The 20,625-nt window shown below is 34.6% G+C and overlaps 1 protein-coding gene across 1 annotated transcript; it reads left to right on the plus strand.

Annotated features, from left to right (window-relative positions):
• Positions 1-4,511: 4,511 nt before the first annotated feature.
• On the plus strand, positions 4,512-5,042 carry LOC114180599 (uncharacterized). Its single transcript, XM_028066910.1, has one exon. It carries the CDS (start codon positions 4,512-4,514, stop codon positions 5,040-5,042), a length of 531 nt encoding a protein of 176 aa, XP_027922711.1.
• The last annotated feature ends 15,583 nt before the right edge of the window (positions 5,043-20,625 follow it).

Genomic DNA, 20,625 nt, shown 5'->3' on the forward strand with positions numbered 1-20,625 from the left:
GCACAACCAATTCAACCAAACCATGTTTCATGTTAATTCTTACAATTTTAGGATTATATTATCACGTCTCACATTCAAATATATAACATAAAAATTTATAAATTAATTAACATAAAATTGGCATACATAGGACTCAAACCCAAGTCCTCTCACACAATTAAGTACTCTTAACCACTTGAGCTAGTACTTTTCCACATCATAGTTATCCACATTAAATGTCTTGAAGACTTCTATTACCCGTATTTATTAAATAATTATTTAATTAACTATTTAATTTTCTCGGGTCTTACACGCACCAACTTGTTAATCTAAAAAATGGCAATGGTAAAAGAAATAAGGACCTCAAAGCAACTATAATTACACAACCTCCAAATCATCTATAGAATATTTGTAATTGTAACTACCTTAATAATAATGACTAAAGAACTAAAAAGAGTCCTCATAAATTGAAACACCAAATCAAGAGATGAAAGCCTGAAGTCTTGAAAAAGACCTTGTAACCACTCCCATAAACGCATAACATTATAACAATTAAAGAATAAATGAAAATGAGATTTTAAATCATGTCCACATAAAGAACACATGAAACGAAGAGAAATCCCTCTTTTTTACACCTCTAAATTAATACAGTATTATTTTCCCTGTGTTAATTGTTTGAATTAGAGACTAAAAGAAATTAAGTTGATACGAGGGCATCTTCTATGTGATGGTATCCTAAAGAGTTATACAACGTGGATTTGACATGGTGAAGTTGTATACCTTCCAACCGTATCTCAAAGTCAAGAGTTTAATCTACATTGTTTGGATTGTGTGGACGATATGGTTGAAGATATTGGAGGAGAAATTTTTCAATGAGAACACGTGTATAATTCATTGATAGATGATTCAGAAAAGGCTTTATATCTTGGTTGTACGAGTTTCACTCGTTTCTCAACAACATTAAGATTATTTAACATTAAAGCTAGAAATTGGTAGGCCAGTAGAAGTTTCAGTGAGTTGCTCAAACTGTTGCATCTAATCCTTAGAGGGTAATAGATTGTTAACATGTCATTATGAGGCAAAGAAGATACTATGTTTGATAGGTATGGAGTACCAAAAATTCATGCATGTCCTAGTTATTGTATTTTTTATAGAAAAAAGTTCAAAAAATTGACTAAGTGTCCAAGATTTAGAGTATCACGATATAAAGTGAAAGATGATAACGATGATGAACATAACTTAAAGAATGGTCCTCCTGCAAAAGTGTTAGATCAGTTTTCACGTAAAACATTGCTTAGCCTTTCATACCATTGCCTTGGTGCTTGTTTCAAACCATATAAGGCCTTTTTCAATTTGAAAACATGGTTAAGATAGAGATGATCCTCAAATCCAGGAGGTTGTGATACATACACTTCTTCATTTAGGAAACCATTCAAGAATGCACTTTTCACATCCATTTGATGCAATTTAAAGTTACACATGCAAGCATATGCTAATAGTAATCTCACAGCTTCTAGCCTAGCTACAGGTGCATAAGTTTCATCTTGCATAGCCACAATCTTGAGTTCATCTTGCATAGCCACAATCCAATTACTATCATTCAAAGCATCATTCACATTCTTAAGTTCAATTTGAGATACAAAAGCAACATGTTCACAAAATACAATCCTACGTCTAGTAGATACTCCCTGTTTGATATCACCTATGATGTTGTCCTTTGATAAACCTCTAGGCTGGATCCAATCCTTGGGCAAGTTGTTGTCTACAACTTTTTCAGTCGACTATTTTACCTTTTCAGCCGATTGATTTCTTACACCAGTAGACTTTTCTGCAGCAGAAATCTGTTTTTGCAGTAGATCTTCTTCATCTGCATTCTTTGGCCCTTGATCTTGCAACTTTGGGTTAGTTTCATCAAATACAACATTCATAGACTCTTCAATAGTCATCAATCTCAATTATTGGTAAAAACTCATTTAATCATATGAAAGTTTCTAAATAAAATCAAAGTAATATCTCAATTCAATTTAAAATCCCTTAGACTCATGACCAACATGCATATAGATTTAAAATCATTACTTCTTACGTGATTTAAAGATAAAAGACATAGATGAATGAAAACCTCAACAATAATAAAAAGAACAAAGAAATTAATTGATCTAACCTCATAATCCAATTAAGAAATTACAATGGAATCAACCCAAGAAGTTTAGAACTCCATGAATGCAAAACAAAAATAGAAGAATGGAGAGAGAGAAAGGAAACGAAATTAGGCCCTCTAAGGGTTCCAAAACTCCGAAGTCCCGAGCTTGTCCTTTCTGCTTCTCCCTTGGTCTCTTTATATAGGAATTGGACTAAGCTTTTCTGTTGCTAAAATCTCTCAAATATCTTTTAAAATAAAGATAAAGATAAATATTTAAATATATTTGGAGAGATACAGACTATTTGACAAATATAATTGGTTGATAATATCAATATCTAATATAATTAAATTAATTAATTAATTAAAGATATATGATAAATTATCACCAATTAGTATTTGTATTAATTTTCCAAATCAACCATTTGCAATCTCCTTAAATTATCTTCTAAATAATCTAATATCTTCAAGATATATTTGTTTGTTGTGGAACTAAAAAGATTCAAGAAGGTCTTGTCATATTTAAAAATATTTGGTAGTTATTATCTTTTAATATTTTATGATATAATTAAATAAGATAATTATTTAAAAATATCAAATAAAATATCTAAAGATATATTTTTCCAAATTATCTTCTATCATAAAGATAAAGAAAACCGCAAGGTCTAATTTTTTCTTTCCTCTCTTCTTGGTTTAGTCAAACTTCTTCACTTTTTCAAGCTTTTCTTGCCGTCTTCATGCAATGCTTGGCTTGGATTTTTGTGCTTTTGATAATTTCTTATTCTTGGAGTTATCTTTAAGGTGTCATGAAGCTTTAATCAATTTATTTCCACACCTCCATGAGCTCAACTTAGCTGTAGCTGCACTAACACACCTCAAAATATCCAAAGAACATTTATGCAACTAAAAAGCTATTTTTAACATGTTTTTGTATCTCATGCTCAATAAACTCAATAATAGGAAATTCCAATTAAATCAATCTTTAAGCACACAAATTCAATTAAATACCCAGAATTAAACATTAAATGAAGGCAAAAATACGCACTCATCAAGAAGCCAGTGGCCTATGCTTCTAGACAGTTAAAGGTGTATGAGAAGAACTACCCTACCCATGATTTAGAGTTGGCTGTTGTAGTGTTTGCTCTCAAGACATGGAGACACTACTTGTATGGCTCCCAGTTTCAGGTTTTCAACGACCACAAAAGCCTCAAATACCTATTTGATCACAAAGAATTGAGTATGAGACAGCGGCTATAAATGGAGTATCTCAAGGACTATGATTTTGAGTTACTTTACCATCCTAGTAAAGCAAATGTAGTTACGGACACCTTGAGTCGGAAAAGGATGCATATCTCAACCATGATGGTGAAGAAGTTGGAATTGATCGAGAAGGTTAGGGATATGAACCTGGGCATACAGTTGGAGGAAGATTCTATCAGGTGAAGCGTCCTAACACTGACTAATGATATCTTGGAGACTATCCGAGATCAGCAAAAGAATGATGCTGAGCTGCAACAATTTGTGAGCTGGTTAGGAACTGAGAAAGGGAAGGATTACAAGATGGGAACAGATGGCATCCTGCGATTCCGCGACAGAATATGTGTACTTGGGAATTGGAGGTTGAGAAAACAGATTATGGAAGAAGGACACAAAAGCCATCTTAGCATACACCCAGGTATGACTAAGATATATTAGGATTTGAAGTAACCCGTTTGGTGGAATGGTATGAAAACTGATGTTGCTGACTTCGTGGCATCATGCTTGGTGTGTCAAAAGGTCAAGATTTGACACCAGCGACCAGGGGGGCACACTAGAGCCGTTAGACATCCCGTAGTGGAAATGGGATAGTGTTGCCATGGACTTCGTGAAAGTTAAAGGGCATGATTCAATCTGGGTGATAGTAGACAGATTGACTAAGTGTGCACATTTCCTCGCCATAAATCAGAAATGGTCTTTGGACAAGTTGGTCAAGTTGTAGGTGAGAGAAGTGGTCAGGTTGCATGGTGTGCCAGCTAGCATAGTATTAGACAGAGACCCGAGATTCACATATCATTTTTGGCAGTCTCTACAGGCAGCGTTGTGGACCCAGTTGAGAATGAGTTCTGCATATCATCCACAAACTAATGGGCAATCGGAGCGAATGATCCAGTATTTAGAGGATTTGTTACGAGCTTGTGTGCTGGATCATATGGGAGGGTGGAGTGAGATGCTTCCATTGGTGGAATTCACATACAACAACAACTATCACTCCAGTATAGGCATGGCACCCTATGAGGCCTTGTGTGGGCAACGATGCAGGATACCGCTATGTTGGAACCAGGATGGTGAATCCCTGGTATTGGGTCTAGAATTTCTACAGTAGACTTCTGAGAAGGTCAGGGCAATACAGGAGCGAATGAGAGCTACTCAGAGCAGACAGAAGTCATACGCAAATAAGAGTAGGCGGCCTTTAGAGTTTCAAGCTAGGGATCATGTATTCCTCAGAGTGACACCGATGGCAAGTATTGGAAGGGCTATCAAATCAAGGAAGTTAACTCTGAGGTTTGTTGGACCCTATCAAATTTTGAGGAGGATTGGCGTTGCAGCTTATGAGATTGCCTTACCACTGCACTTGGCGAATCTGCATAATGTATTTCATGTTTCTCAGTTGAGGAAATACATAGCAGATCCATCGTATGTACTAGAGTCAGACGATATCCAGATCCGGGAAGACTTGACGGTGAACACCGAACCAGTGCAGATTCTCGACTCGCAAGTGAAAAAGCTGCGAGGGAAGAAGATCAAGACCGTGAAAGTGCTTTGGGATGAGGCTACTCCAAAGATGACTTGGGAGATGGAGGATCACATGAGGCAATCCTACCCGCACTTGTTTCTTGGTAAGTCCTATTTTCGAGGACAAAAATCAATAAAGGTCGGGGGAATGTAAGATGATGAAGGATTATCTTGTTCCTTTTTAAGATTATTGAATATGGTGTGAGTTGATTAAGAAAGCTAAGTGAAATCCCCACTGGACATTAAGATAGCAAGCTATCTAGATGTGAAGGTTCCTTTCACAAAGCTCAAGAGAAGAAGATGATGGATTGATTCAAAACAAAAAGGAAATGGAAAGCACATAAACCATAGAAAACAAAGAATAATTAAAGGAAGAAGAAAACATAAAATGAAAAGGAAAGAAATGGTAAAAAATGTGAGAAACACGCCACTACAAGGCTAGGCTAGAAGCCATGGCAACCTTGAAGATGAGTAGATGTGTGCCGCCACTTGCTATGCAAGATAAGGCTTAAAAGTATTCACTCCCAAGGGAGGAAACTCTCACAAATGGTTGAGACACAAGAGTGTTTTTACTTCAAAATGTTCAACCCTTTTACATGTTTAGGAGCACCCCTTATATAGAAGAGTTTAGGGGCCTCTAAGCAAATAAAAGATACCTAAGGATGTCTCTACAAAAACCTAACCCTAGCTTCTAGAAACTAGGTCAAATAAGGTTACAAAAATGAGAGACAAAAGAGCTAACTATGGTGTGTGCAAGGCCAATTTCGTTCTAGCACAAAAGGAGACAAAGAATGTGTCTCATATGTCTCCAAAAAGTGGCCATAGTGTTCTAAAAACAAAGGAGACCAAAGGTACATAGGTACACTTGCTTTATGCCTTTTTCTTTATGTTTTATGCCTTTGCTTTACTCTCTCCTCCACATCATTTATGCTCCCCAATCACCATGTGCCACCTAGCATTTCTTTCTTACTCCTAATTAACCTACAAAGCAAATAAACATAGATTAGCATGTTGGCTTAAGTCAAGTCAACTATAGTCAACAAGTCAAACCTAGTCAAAGGTCAACAAGTCAACTAAAGTTGATTCAACTAAGTCAACTTAGGGAATAAAAAATAACAAACACAAATGAAAGGGATGAAGGATTAGTGAACTTCCTTTCTAAACATGCTTAGTCTTCTTAAGCATGTGCCTCCATCCTTGGTTGGGGTTAATCCTTCATCAATTTAGTACCCTGTTTTTTAAAATTATCCAATTTTCTCCTCTTCAATTTAAGATCAAATTAATAAATAACCTTAATTAGAACTTATATATACATGTTAAAATATATTTTTTGCATTTATAAATCAAATTGCTACATCTAAATGTTCAAATTATTTTATTTTTACAAGTGTAAAAAATTTCAAGGGTAAAAATGTAAAATAAAATAATTTGATTATTTAGGTGGAGTGATTTGATGTATAAATTCAAAAAAATTACTTTATCATGTATACATAAGTTGTAATTAAGCTTATTTACTATTTTGATCTCAAATTGGAAATGACAAAATTGGATCTTTTTATCAAATAGGGGTACTAAATTGAACCAAAAATTTAAATAGAGGACTAAATTGAAAACATCTACTATCACTGCCACATGTCACGATTGTAAACTGCTATGTGGCACGACAATAACCTAACACGTGGCAGCTTATATATTTTTAGAAGAAAAAAATTGAAAATTTCATGGCTTGACACGTGTCATGTACAGATAGGGTGTTAACTTCAACTTAATAAAGATGATCACATTGAACTTTTTTAAATAATTGGAGAACTAAATTGAATCAACAAATAATAAGGGATCAAATTGAACCAAACCAAAAAATTAGGAGACTAAATTAGTAATTATACCTTATTATTATTATTATGTTTAATAAGCTTCATATTATTTAAAGATATACAGTGTCAAAACACAATTTATATCTTGTGAAAAAAGTTTCCTTAAGTGAGTTGTTTTCTAATATACATTCAACATTACCAAACTTAATGCATGCATGTATTTAGTGGGAGTCCTAAATGTAAAGTCATCCTAACTCTACTACACTCACAAACTCAAATACACTACAAAAAATTGTGTTAAATACAATGGTTATTTGTTGCATAATATGGCGCTTATGAAAGCCGTATTTTGCGCGTGTCGGGCATACCGCCATATATTTTGTCGTCACAAAGTATAATATGGCATACTTGTGTGAAACACCGCAACACCCGCCATTTAATGCACGATGCAAATAATGGCAGTTGAAACTATCGTATTCACAACACAAATAATGATAGTTAAAACTGGCATAAGTTGTTTATTTTAAAAGAATTCTATTGCGAAAAATGACACTTGAAAGTGCCATTATCTTCAATCTACTAAAATATAGTACGACGTTTCAAATTGTCATAATTTGAATGTAAAATTATTTTTATATTTCTTTTATTTATTTAACCTGTTTTTCAATAAATCAAAAAAGGTAAAAAAAAAAAACTATCACGTACATAAATTTTGATCATAAATACTTTCATTCATAATTCATATTATAAAAATTCATATTATCCAACATCATCCAAAGGTGGTACATGTTGAAAACAACAACCCAAACAAGATCTTATATTTTCCTAAATTTTTATAACTATGTTCCCAACTAGTCTTGTGTCCCTCGCTTGATCTTTTACGTCATTCTGTGATGGGGCACCACTTCCAACAATAATGCTTAGAATAAAAAAAAAAACTTATAAGTTATTCAATTTAAATGAATTGCTCATATAACATATAACCTTTCTTGATAAAACCTTCTTTCTTAAATAAAGTGGATGAGGAACACTTTAACTTTTATATGAGAACCAAGACTTTTGTGTAAACCATGTCATTTTAAGCATATTAAAACTCCAATATTCGCTGACATGTAAAAGTAATTAGGAAAATGATTCACAATTAGACACAATTTTCTTTTTTAACAAAATTCATGTAGCTACTTTTGCGTAACCTGGTCACAAGGATCTTTATAAATCCTTCCATATAGTCGGTCAATGCTCAGACTCCAATTTTGAGTATTATAATAAGTGATCATGACCATAAACCACTAAGAGAAAAATATGGTGCATAGGTTAATAAACTTACGCCCACTATCTTTTTGAAGCAATGAATCATTCGATCTTCTTTTACAGTAAGACCCCTGCCAATCATTCAACTTCTCAAGAAAATAACTTTACTTTCACAATTAAACATGAAAATAATCATCTTGGTGAAAATATGTTTAAGAAATACACATGGTTAAAAAATAATACCTGTAAAATAAAAAATATAAATTATTCAGTTTTAATATTTCTTAAAATAAATAAAGATAATATTATAAAAAAATTTAAAAAGTTTTCTTAATTACACTATTTTTTCCACTACGATCTTCAATGTTTGTTTCACTACTTTATGTTATATTGCTTCTTTATATACCCCTTGTGAAAGTTATGGTTCTTTATTTTTATTTAATACCGTGTCATAAACCAACTAGGCAGAAGTTTGAACTATTAAATGAGGACATATTTTATTACTTTAAAGTTTATACTTATGTTTCTAACAATAATTACTTCTCTTGGGGAGTGTCTTCTACATTACTACTGCTATTCTAATTGTTGGGTATCAGAGTACTAGCACAAGTACTCACAACTAAAATAAAATATGAAAATAAAGGAACAAAAATAGATAATAGGCAATGAATATAATTTATTCAAGGAAAGAAAAATTACATATTGTACCACACCAAGCCAAGTAAACAAAATAATGATAAAACGATCACCATATACCAAGGCATTCGAGTAACCGGCCAAGACCGGTATCCTAGACGTCTAGAGGAACTACCCGCCTAAGACGGCCTACGAGTAACACAAACCGTCAAGGGAAGTAGTCGGTTGAGGCCGATAACTTCAATATACTTAGTAAAATGGAAGCCCCCACGTTCAATAGGTCTTAAGGGTTTGGGTTAGGGCCCAGGCCCACTCACAGTCCAAGCTAGAGCCCAAGCCAAGGCCCGACCCATGGGATAATCAGACATAATTAATGCTCTATAAATACGCGTGGACCCCAGTAATTAAAGGTACGCATTCATTAATCACAGATTTGACCTTTTTGAGAGTTTTGACTCACTTGAGCTTCGAAGTCCCTTCTGCAGGTAACCCCCTGGGTCCAAACCGACATGTGTCAACCCGGAAGAGGCCAACTGAGGAGATAGCGGACTACATGGGTAAGGTGATGCTTGTGCCTAACTTATCTTATTTGTTCTCTGCAGGAACAATTGGCGCCCACCGTGGGGCATGAGACGAACACCTTTAGTACTCGTTTTTCTCCGAAGATAGTTTCCACCCGTAGCAAAGCTGGAGTAAACAAGCAGGCAGATGCTGGTCCCTCAAGACCTGCTGGCATCACCCCTGACCTGGCCGCCATCCTAGACGGCCAAGCGAAGATGCAACAAGAGCTGGCAGACTTGAAGAAACGCAGTGTTGATGAAATGGAGGCGTTGCGACAAGAGAACTCTCGCCTTAGGCGAAAGATCGAAGCTGATCCCACCCTGAAGGGAAAGGCCAAGGAAACCTCTGAAGTTGCAAGGTCCCCGACCTTCCAGCCCACAGAGGAGGAAAGCGAATACAACCCCACCCCTCACAACTTCACCACCACCGAACAAACACCCATTCCTTCCACCCATCCCTATACCGCAGCCCCAACCCCTACCGCTACCCTTCCTACCACCCAGATCCCTTACAACATACCCACCACCCTACACACCACACATGTTCCACCATACAACCCACAATACCCTCCAACAAGCCACATCCCCCCTCACAACCTTACATCCACCTTCCCCGCTATGATCACCCATCCCATCCCACCCCATCTGCTCCCCCCCCACCAACTTAGACGCCGTCACCCCTTCACCGACTTTATCGCCAACACCCATCTTCCTACCCAGTGGGAACCATTCACCCTAGACCGCTATACTGGCAAAACTGACCCTGAGGAACACCTCAAAGTCTACATCACCCATGTCGCCCTGTACACGTCCCAAGACACAGTCTTCTGCAAAGCCTTCCCCACCACCCTCAAGGGCCCTGCCCTGAAATGGTTCACAACCCTTCCACCTTACTCTATCGATAGCTTCGACGTTCTATCACACATGTTCTCCACCCATTTTGCTGGTAGCCGTCCACACCAAACTACCACAATCTCCCTCCTGGGCATTAGGCAGGAACAAGGCAAACATGAAAAAGAATATAAACTTCTTTTATCTTGTTGTAGTGAATATGAAAAAAATACTAATTCATTTATTTGTTTATTAACATTTTTTATAAAGTATTATTCAACAATTAATTATTCTATATTTATTACAACATTCAAAATAATTAAAAGTAATAGAAAATAAAAAATACTAATTCATTTATGTGTTTATTAGCATTTTTTATAAAGTATTATTCAACAATTAATTATTCTATATTTATTACAACATTCAAAATAATTAAAAGTAATAGAAAATAAAGGATTATTACTAATGTTACTTATTTGAGAATTAACTTCTGTACTGCACCCAGGCGGCCTAACAAAACCATTTACATTTTTCATCCTTTGCCGCTATGTCTCCACCGGCAAAGGCTGGGGGACTGGTGTACTGTACCTAGGCGGCCTAACACAACTATACGGTAAAACCCGCCTACACAAAGCCCCGCAAACATGCCAGTAGTTATCAAATGAATCGAAGGAACAATAACATAAGCGGCGCATGCCGCCTACTTCAGAAGAAAAAACGAGATCTGTAAACCATTCCAGACTTAAAGTATTACAGGTAAAGCCCCTAGACCAACAATGATCGAACTAAGGGGCTTGGGCTAGGCCTAGGCCCACTTGTGACCCAAACAATGGCCTAGCCCATGACATGGCTAGACATAATAAATACGCGTGGACCCAAACAATTAAAGGTACGCATTCATTAATCCCTTAATCACGAGATTTGACTTTCTGAGAATCTTTTGGCTGACTTGATCGTCGAAGTCCTATCCGCAAGTAACCCCTCATGGGTCCAAGCTGTGATATCAGCAGATGACTTACGCGAGCCAAGGAAAAGCCAACTAGAGAGGTTGCGGATTGAGGTAAGGTGATATTCGTGTCTAACTTCTCTTACTTGTTCTTTTCAGGAACAATTAACGTCCACCATGGGGCACGAAGTAACACCTTACATCCAGTATCTCAAAACCGGTAACCCCCCACCTAATGTTGACAAGAGCTGGGTGGCTAAAGCCGCGAGGTATACGATGATAGGGGACGACTTATACAAGCGTGGATATAATCAGACACTCCTCAAATGCGTCATAGTCGAGCAAGCCCAGTACGTAATTAGAGAACTGCATGAAGGCATATGCAGATATCACTCCGGTGCGCGAACCATGACCACCAGAATTCTCAGAGCCGGCTACTTCTGGGCAATCATGGAGGCAGATTGCCATACATTTGTCAAGAAATGCATACCATGCCAGAAGCATGGCAACCTCATCCATCAGAAGCAAGAACAACTCCACTCCATACTTTCCCCATCGCCCTTTGCAAAGTGGGGAATGGACATCCTCAACCCCTTTACCCCGAGAAAAGGCCAAGTGAAATTTTTAATAGTCGTCATCGATTACTTCACCAAATGGATAGAAGCCAAACCGTTAGTCACCATCACAGCTCAACAAGTCCAGAATTTTTGTCTGGAAAGATATCGTATGTCGCTATGGCGTGCCATACACGATCATAACCGACAATGGCCGACAATTCATAGACAAAGAGCTCGCTAAGTTCTACACCGGCCTCGGCATCAAACACATAACTAGCTCTATAGAACATCCACAGACCAATGGCCAAGCTGAAGCTGCCAACAAAGTTATACTAGTGGAATTGCAAAAAAGATTGCATAGTGCTAAGGGCCGGTGGTCGGAAGATTTATTGAAAGTATTATGAGCGTACAGATGTACCCCCCAATCTACAACAAACGAATCCCCTTTCAGCCTAGTATATGGCGTAGAGGCCATGATTCCAATAGAAATTTACGAACCATCTCTACGTCGAAAACTATATGATCTAGACCAGAACTGCCAAAATATTTGCACCCACCTCGACCTACTACCCGAATTAAGAGACAAGGCACAAATCCGCAACATGGTAGTTAAGTAGAGAGTAGCCAGGAGATAAAATGCGAACTTATGCCCGTGGTCGTTTGTAAAAGGAGACCTAGTTTGGAGAATGGTCAGCAGCGCAAGAAAGAAAGATAGCAAATTGGGATGGCCCGTACCGATTGGGCGGCGCCTACAAACTTGAACAACTATCAAGAGAAGAGATACCAAACACGTGGAATGTATCTCATCTCAAAAACTACTTCAGTTAGACTGATTATTGTACCAAATATTTGTAACCCTAGGTGTACTTTTTTTCCTCACCTGGAATTTTTCCCTAAGGAGGGTTTTGGCCAAGGAGTTTTTAACGAGGCACCCCAAACTCATGAATAAAACTGAGGGTTTTTTTTCTCCATCATATACCTTCTCGTGTTCTACTTGTTAATTAATCAAGTTCCCCACCCTTACCACAAGTAAGCGGCCTGGGTCGAACACCCTTTATCTGGTTCAATTAATTAAGTTCCCCACCCTTACCACTAGTAAGCGACCTGGGTCGAACACCTCTTTATCTGGTTCAATTAATTAAGTTCCCCACCCTTACCACAAGTAAGCGACCTGGTCGAACACCCTTTATCTGGTTCAATTAATCAAGTTTCACACCCTTACCACAAGTAAGCGGCCTGGGTCGAACACCCCTTATCTAATCTCATTCACACGTTTCCCCACTACTTACTAGGTAAACGACCTAAATCGCATAACTACAAACTATTATAGTAATTCACGCCAACTATTAAAATGATCCATGCGATTCCTGTGCAAACTACACTATTTTTGCAATGTCACTTATCAAATCGAGCACTTCGAACATCACAACGTTTTACATTTCACCATACCCATGTCGTCTTACCACAAGTAAGTGGCCTGGGTCGAATACTACAACTTCCATATCATATAGACAAAAATAATCCAATTTCCCTACAAACATCAATACTACTTATCCAAGTGAAACGACCTATGAAGCAACATACCAAAAACATAACGAACTCACACCAACATCATTCAATAAGCGCATTCCTACAATATAGACTATCGGTACCAAGCACACAAAAAACATACCAAGGATAGTAATCATATTAACAACAAAGTAAATAGTGTACGAATTATTACAAACTTAGGCTTAGAATCAAATTGGAAACATAGATCAAATATCCTAAGTTGTTTTTTCATCAACACCCTCCACAACCACGACTTCATCAGTATTCATATCTTCATCAACTGCCATCTTTTATGCCTCCTCCTCAGGGCTGGTTTCGACTTCGCTTATAAGTTGGTTGTCCACTACGTCTTTATTCACATCAAATCTAGAATCCGCCACATCCACGTCTTTACAGAAAAAGGTCGCCTGCCTCAAGCCTTTCTAAAACCTATTGATATGCTCTTAAATTATATAACCTTTAAGGTCTCCAGCTCAACTTCTAGGCCCTCATGCTTTTCCTTCAACTCGTCGTAGTCGGCCTAAAGATCAGCAATCTTGACTTTAAACTTCTCCTCCGAATCCAAGCAACGCACCTTCCAGGTCTCGAGCCTTTTCCTCTCTTCCCGCCATTCCTCCCTCTCTTTTTCCCAAGCCTCCTTCTCCTCGGCGTGCTTGTCGACTTGCCCTTGCAGCTCCTTGAGCTTCGACTGATTCCCTTCCTTCAGTTCCCTCTAGTACAAAGACCTCACCCTGCGCCCCAATATTAGCGTCTTGCTGCTAAATTCCACCATAGCGCTCACCAGTGCGTTTGGCTCCATACTGTCAATCAAGTTAACTAGAGTTTCTGACAAGTTTATTTCAATATCATGTCGAACAACAGTCTTCGGCAACTCGATCGACCCAACTTCCGGCCCCTTCCCACCAGAGGACGACCCCGACCCTAATAAAGTGGCCCGTACTTTCTTCACATCTTTCCCCTTGCTAGGTCTGGCCGGCAACTCAGTCTTTCTCTTTGTTCCCTCGTGCACATGCACCTCAACCAAGGACTCTTGTAGGTTGGGAACCTCAGTGCTCCCGGCAGCCTTTTCCTTCGCTGCTTTCTACTTCCTCAACGTTTGGAAAAGCGTCAAATTCTTCTTCCCTATTTGAGCCATATGACCTATAAACAACAACGAACATCGATTAGTCAACTCAAACATATTATAACACTCAAAAATATAAAAAGATACATTCAATATCAATAATCGGATGAACCGAATTATAAACCCTAACTAAGTCCTTAGTGGGCATCCTATCGCTAAATTACATCACAACATCCACCATCTCCTTGTCCGCCACCGACAACTCCTCCCTCGTCAGCCCTTTATATCTCCAAGGATTGCTAGTCCAATAAAAGGGGAACTTAGTGATCCCATCGCCGATATAAAAGTGTGAACGTCCCCCCTGCTTCACCACTACTTTAAAGAACCCATCCTTGAAGTATTTAAAGGACTGAGTAAACGTATCCAATCTATTTATCCTTGGTCGACTTATGAGCGACAACCAGGTTATTGGACTTCTCGGCCGCGCGTCGAAGAAATAAAGAAAAGAGCACGAACAAGGCTTCAAATACAACGCCTTACATTTCAAATACAAGGCACCTATATTTATAACTAGTATCTCAAACATTTCAACTTTTCCCTTCAGAAACAACGATTAGGCGAAGCATCACAACCAGTTTCGAAGCGTCACAACACTCCAAACGGTGGCACCCTATGATCAGACCTCTGACATCTTCCACCCTTTCACCTATTGTCACCTATTAAGATTCTAGCCTTAACACTGTTCATCACACTTAAAGGCTGAAGGACTAGTGTACTGCACCTTGTTAAATCAGATTTGTCTAAAATATCTTAACCAAGAAGAGGATCTGAACTGGTTATTGAGTCTTTCACTTAGTTAAATTGAATCTTGAAAGTTTCTTTAACCCTTATGACCTAGTTAACCAATTTTACAGTTCTGTGTTAATGGACTGTGTAAAGCAATAAAGAAAGATGTAAAAGAAGAGAGAAACCAAGAACACAACAATTTATACTGGTTCGATTTAAGATGAATCTACATCCAGTCTTCTCCTAAGTAAACCCACTTCGGAGGATTCCACTAACTCAATAGAGATTCAATAATTATAAGAGCATATATATAATTCAAGACCCTAAAGACTAAGGAGCTTGATCTACAAATCAAGAACTCCCCCTAGATGCAATGCATCCACACAATTGCACCTAGACCTTCATTTTACACAGTGAAATTACTATGAACATAAATACAATAAGAAAGAATCAAGAAACGAATACACCTAGTAGTTGTGCAGATTTGTCACTTGACTCCTAGATCCAAACTTGACCCATCAAGGTTGAATCCACCATCAATCTTCTTGAATCTTTACTTGAATGATCTCTCAAGAATGCTTAGGAACTCTGTAAATCTCAGAAGGCAGTTTCTCAGAAATGTTTTTTAGGATTCTGTAATTTTTCTCCACTCTAAAACTTATTTCAGAAACTGGTTTTATACAGAGTTCTCTGCAGTCATTAATGGATTAGGAATTTACCTAATAGATTATCGTGAGTATGTTTTCACTGCATTAGTGCAGTACCCTCAACTAATCTATTAGTTAAGTAGCTAATCAATTTATGAATGCACATGCAAGAGTTTGATGGTTAATACAACTTAATGCAAGATTGTTTTACATATGATATTTTTTCACTAAAACCCTAATGCACAAGCTAACAAAGCAGGACTAATTCTAAACTAGTAATTAACATGATGTGTAGCCTTGAACATCATCAAAACCATCTTAATTTGAGTTGAAGTAGCTCCCCCTTTCACACCTAGGCTGCCTAACAAAACCATTCACACTTTTCATCCTTTGTTGATATGTCTCCACCGACAAAGGCTGGGGGGACTGGTGTACTGTATCTAGGCGACCTAACACAACTATACGGTAAAACCTGCCTACATAAAGCCCCGCAAACATGCCAACAGTTATCAAATGAATCGAAGGAACAATAACATAAGCGGCCCAGGCCGCCTACTTCAGAAGACAAAACGAGATTTGTAAACCATTCCAGACTTAAAGTATTACAGGCAAGGCCCCTAAGACCAGCAATGATCGAACTAAGAGGCCTGGGCCAGGCCCAGGCACACCTGCGACCCGAACAATGGCCCAACCCATGACATGGCTAGACATAATTAGTAAAGTGTGGACCTCAGCAATTAAAGGTACGTATTCATTAATCCCTTAATCACGAGATTTGACTTTTTGATAATCTTTTGGCTGACTTGATCGTCGGAGTCCTCTCCGCAGGTAACCCCTCATGGGTCCAAGTCGTGATACCAGTAGATGACTTACGCGAGCCAAGGTGAAGCCAACTGGAGAGGTTGCGAATTGAGGTAAGGTGATATTCGTGTCTAACTTCTCTTACTTGTTCTCCGCATGAACAACCTCTTTTTTATTAATATTTAATTTTTTTTCCCTTATACATGGTATAATATTTCAAGTTTGGTTGTTTAATTAAGCTTGTATTGAATTCGAAGAGTAGAAACAAACGAATTTGGAGAAAAAAAAAAGAGGTCGTTTAAATTAAGAGAAATATGATAACAAATAAATGATGAGAAAAGAAAAATTTAAATTTTTTTGAATAATTAGATTAATGTAGAAGATAAAAAATTAATTAGTAGATCAAATTACAAGACCACCAAATTTTCCTTCTAATAAAAATAATAATAATTATTGTTACTTATATTATTATTATTCCTAATAATTATTATTTATATTATTATAATTATTGTTATTGTAATAATAATAATAATTGTTATTATTATTATTATTACAATTATTATTATTTTATAAATTTATCATTATTATTATTTCATCATATTAATATAATCAATTATATTATATTATATAATGTAATAAAAAAAATTTATATATATTTTTTTTCTGTTTTCTGTAAAGTAAACTTGTAATTAAAATTTGTAAATTTATTCTATTCTACAAAAATATTAATCTATTCTGAAACATTTTAATCTATTCTACAAAAATATTAAATTTTAACTTAAACATATAATCTCTAATTGTAAATTTAACTTTTGTCCGATTAATGTAAAAATATAGAAATATATTAAAAAGTTATGACTCGTGTACAGAGGGTTCTGGATCTAATAATATAGATTGGACCTCATGTGAGTTCCTGGTTCATTTGGGAGTATCCAATATATCACTAGAGGTTTTGACAGTGTGTAAATTTTAAAACAAGTTAACATTTGTGCAATTTTAAAACAAGTATATATTTTATAGTTAAATATTTAACCTAAGTGATGTAGAATTTTTCAATTATTTTCCTATGGCTCGTGTGGTTAGTTCTTAAGAAAGTATTCTCATTTAATTTTGACGGGTGAAACATATTAGTAGACTTTACAGTTCGTTTTAAGAAATTTAATTTATTTTAATTACTTTCTTTTATTATAAATATTTTATAATAAAATTTATACACTCAACACCAAAATGTTTATTAGATATGTATTTATCATGTAAACATTTATGCATAATTTAATTCTATTATTGAAATAAAATATGATTAAAGTGTTGCATTTCTATTTGTCGTATGATACATGAAGAAAAGGTGAACTAAATAGTTTATGAACTTGCTTAGTTATAAGTTATTTAAACATTTACACTTTGTTAAATTATCATGAAAAGATAAATTGTTATCATGAAGTCTTAGAGTACAACTTATATATTTGTTGGTTAATGTCACAAATATGAATTAACTTTAAGATGAAATCTTACATGATACCATATTTTGTAATGGAGCTTCACATTACTTTCTTTTGAGGCGTAGTTTTAAAACTCCTAATATATATCACCAAGTTCTTACAACTCATCTATTGGTTAATGTCATCAATATTGATTAGTTTTAAGATGAAATCATACATTATATAAGATCCTACAGTGGGACTTAAAATTACTTTTACTTTTCGGAGATATAATTCTAGGACAATGACCTAATAGTAATTTTATCTTTTAATGATAACTTAACGTTAATGCTTGAAATAACTTATAAACAAGTCTATAAACTAGTTTTAGTTCACTTTTTCTTCATATATCATGATGATAAATTAAATTCACATTGTAAATGAAACACTTTCATTTTATCTTAATTAAAAAAAAGAAATTACTTATGGTAGAATGTTTACATGATATATATATATATATATATATATATATATATATATATATATATATATATATATATATAATACAATTATTTTCGTGTTGAGTAGTGGATAAATTTCACTGTAAATATTTATAAGGTTTAAATACTTTTTTTATCATTTTTATTGTATTTGTTTATTTTGATTTTGATTTTCGTTTTGTGTTCAATTAGATTTTATTTTTTCGTCAATTTTAATCAATTTGGCCATTTTTGCTAATTATATTCAAATCGTTAAGTTTGTGAACAATGTATGTCACATGTTAGTTTTTTTTTTTTTAATTTTAAAAAAAAGATTAAATATGTTTTGAGTTCCTCTACTATTATGCAAAATTGAAAATAAAAAAATTAATATGCACATTATTAGTGATGAGTAAAATAAAAAGTATTTGATTTAAAAAGTACATATGAAAATAAATGTTGAATACTAACAAAATATAATCATATTGTAAAAAGAAATTATTCAAATGTATTTTTAATATTTTGTAGTTTTAAGAAGTATCAAAATCTTGATTTTTAATTTTTTTCTATACCATAAATGAATTTAAATAAGATTTTATTTAAAATTATAAAATATAATCAATATTTATTTAAGATACTATTTTTATTTTTTTTTTAAAATATTAGAAACACAGTCATGAAACAGGAGAAACAGAAAATAAGAAAATTATCACGATATATTATAATTTTTAATACAAAAATTGAATATAATTTCATATGTACCTTTATTATAAAGTTCTCTTATATTTTATATTTATAATATAATTAAATACAGTCATGAAAGACCGATAAAGAATAAAAGATGGATGGAGGACAACAAAACGTAAAGTATGACTTTTATTTTATTCCTTAAAAAAATTAAATATATATTTCATTCGTATTAGATATGATACTTTCAATATATTTATTGAAACTTGTTACAAGAATAATAATAAAGTTATGTATGATAACGATTCTTTAAAATAAGAAGGTTAAATTATACTTTTAGTCCCCATTTTCGTAGCAAAATTTGAATTTGGTCCCTCAATTCATTTTTATCTCAATCTGGTCCCTATTTTGGGAAATTTGACCCAATCAAGTCCTATCCGTTAATGGTGGAGTAACGGTGTTAAATGGGGTGCCACGTGTCAGCTTCAGGATTTTTTGAATTTTTTTTATTTTTTTTTGAATTTTTTTTTGAATTTTTTTTTATTTTTTATTAATTTTTTTAAAATTTTTTAAAAAATTAAAATTTTGCCACGTGTCAAGCGGACATTGTGCCACGTGGCAATGACAGTGCCACGTGTCACTATTTGGGAGGTGTCATTTTCTCATTCTCAATTTGGTCCCTGTATTTTATTTTTTGTCTCAATTTAGTCCCAATTTTTGTAAAAATTGTGCAATTTTGTCCCTCTCCAAATTGAAACCAAATTTAATTTCTATATAAATATGCACAAATATTTCTATCAAAATTGATATTTCAAGTAAATATTTTTACCAAGATTAAGTTTATTTTAATTTATATTTTACGTTAAACTTTATTTAAAATTGTTTTAAAGTTGTTAATAGAAAATAATGTTAATAAAAAAATTCATAAATTATATTGATATTTTATTACATTATACTTTAATATTGTTTTTTATTTGAATTTATATTTTAAATAATTGCATATTTTTAAAATGTGTAAAATTCAATAATTTCTATACAAATATTTTAGTTAGTATAAAAATAACAATTATATAATTTAAGAAAAATTAACTAGTTTATGTAACAATAAAAAACAAATAAATTTAAAATTTGAAAACAATTTTAAGTAAAATTTAATGTGAAACAAATTTAAAGAAACTTGGTTTTATTGAAAATATATAATAAAAATATCAATTTGAATAAAAAAATCAAATTTAATAAAAATATTTGTATAACATTTTATAATTTTTGTTTCAATTTGGAGGGGGACGAAATTGCATAATTTTTACAAAAATTGGGACTAAATTGAGACAAAAGATAAACTACAGGGACCAAATTGAGAATGAGAAAATGACACCTCCCAAATAGTGACACGTGACACTGTCACTGCCACGTGGCACGATGTCTGCTTGACACGTGGCAAAATTTTAATTTTTTAAAAAATTTTAAAAAAATTAATAAAAAATTCAAAAAAAATTCAAAAAAAATTCAAAAAATTCAAAAAATCCAGAAGCTAACACGTGGCACCCCATTTAACACTGTTACTCCACCACTAACGGAAAGGACTTGATTGGGTCAAATTTCCCAAAATAGGGACCATATTGAGATAAAAATTAATTAAGGGACCAAATTCAAATTTTGTTACGAAAATGGGGACTAAAAATATAATTTAACCAAATAAGAAACAAGGAA

The sequence above is a fragment of the Vigna unguiculata genome, chromosome 4 (genome assembly GCF_037176805.1).
Source record: "Vigna unguiculata cultivar grain cowpea cultivar isolate G323 ecotype 2 chromosome 4, ASM3717680v1, whole genome shotgun sequence".
NCBI classification, from domain to species: domain Eukaryota; kingdom Viridiplantae; phylum Streptophyta; class Magnoliopsida; order Fabales; family Fabaceae; genus Vigna; species Vigna unguiculata.

Coding starts and splice junctions, on each gene's coding strand:
- LOC114180599 (XM_028066910.1), top strand. CDS start 4,512: ATGAGAGCTACTCAGAGCAGACAGAAGTCATACGCAAATAAGAGTAGG.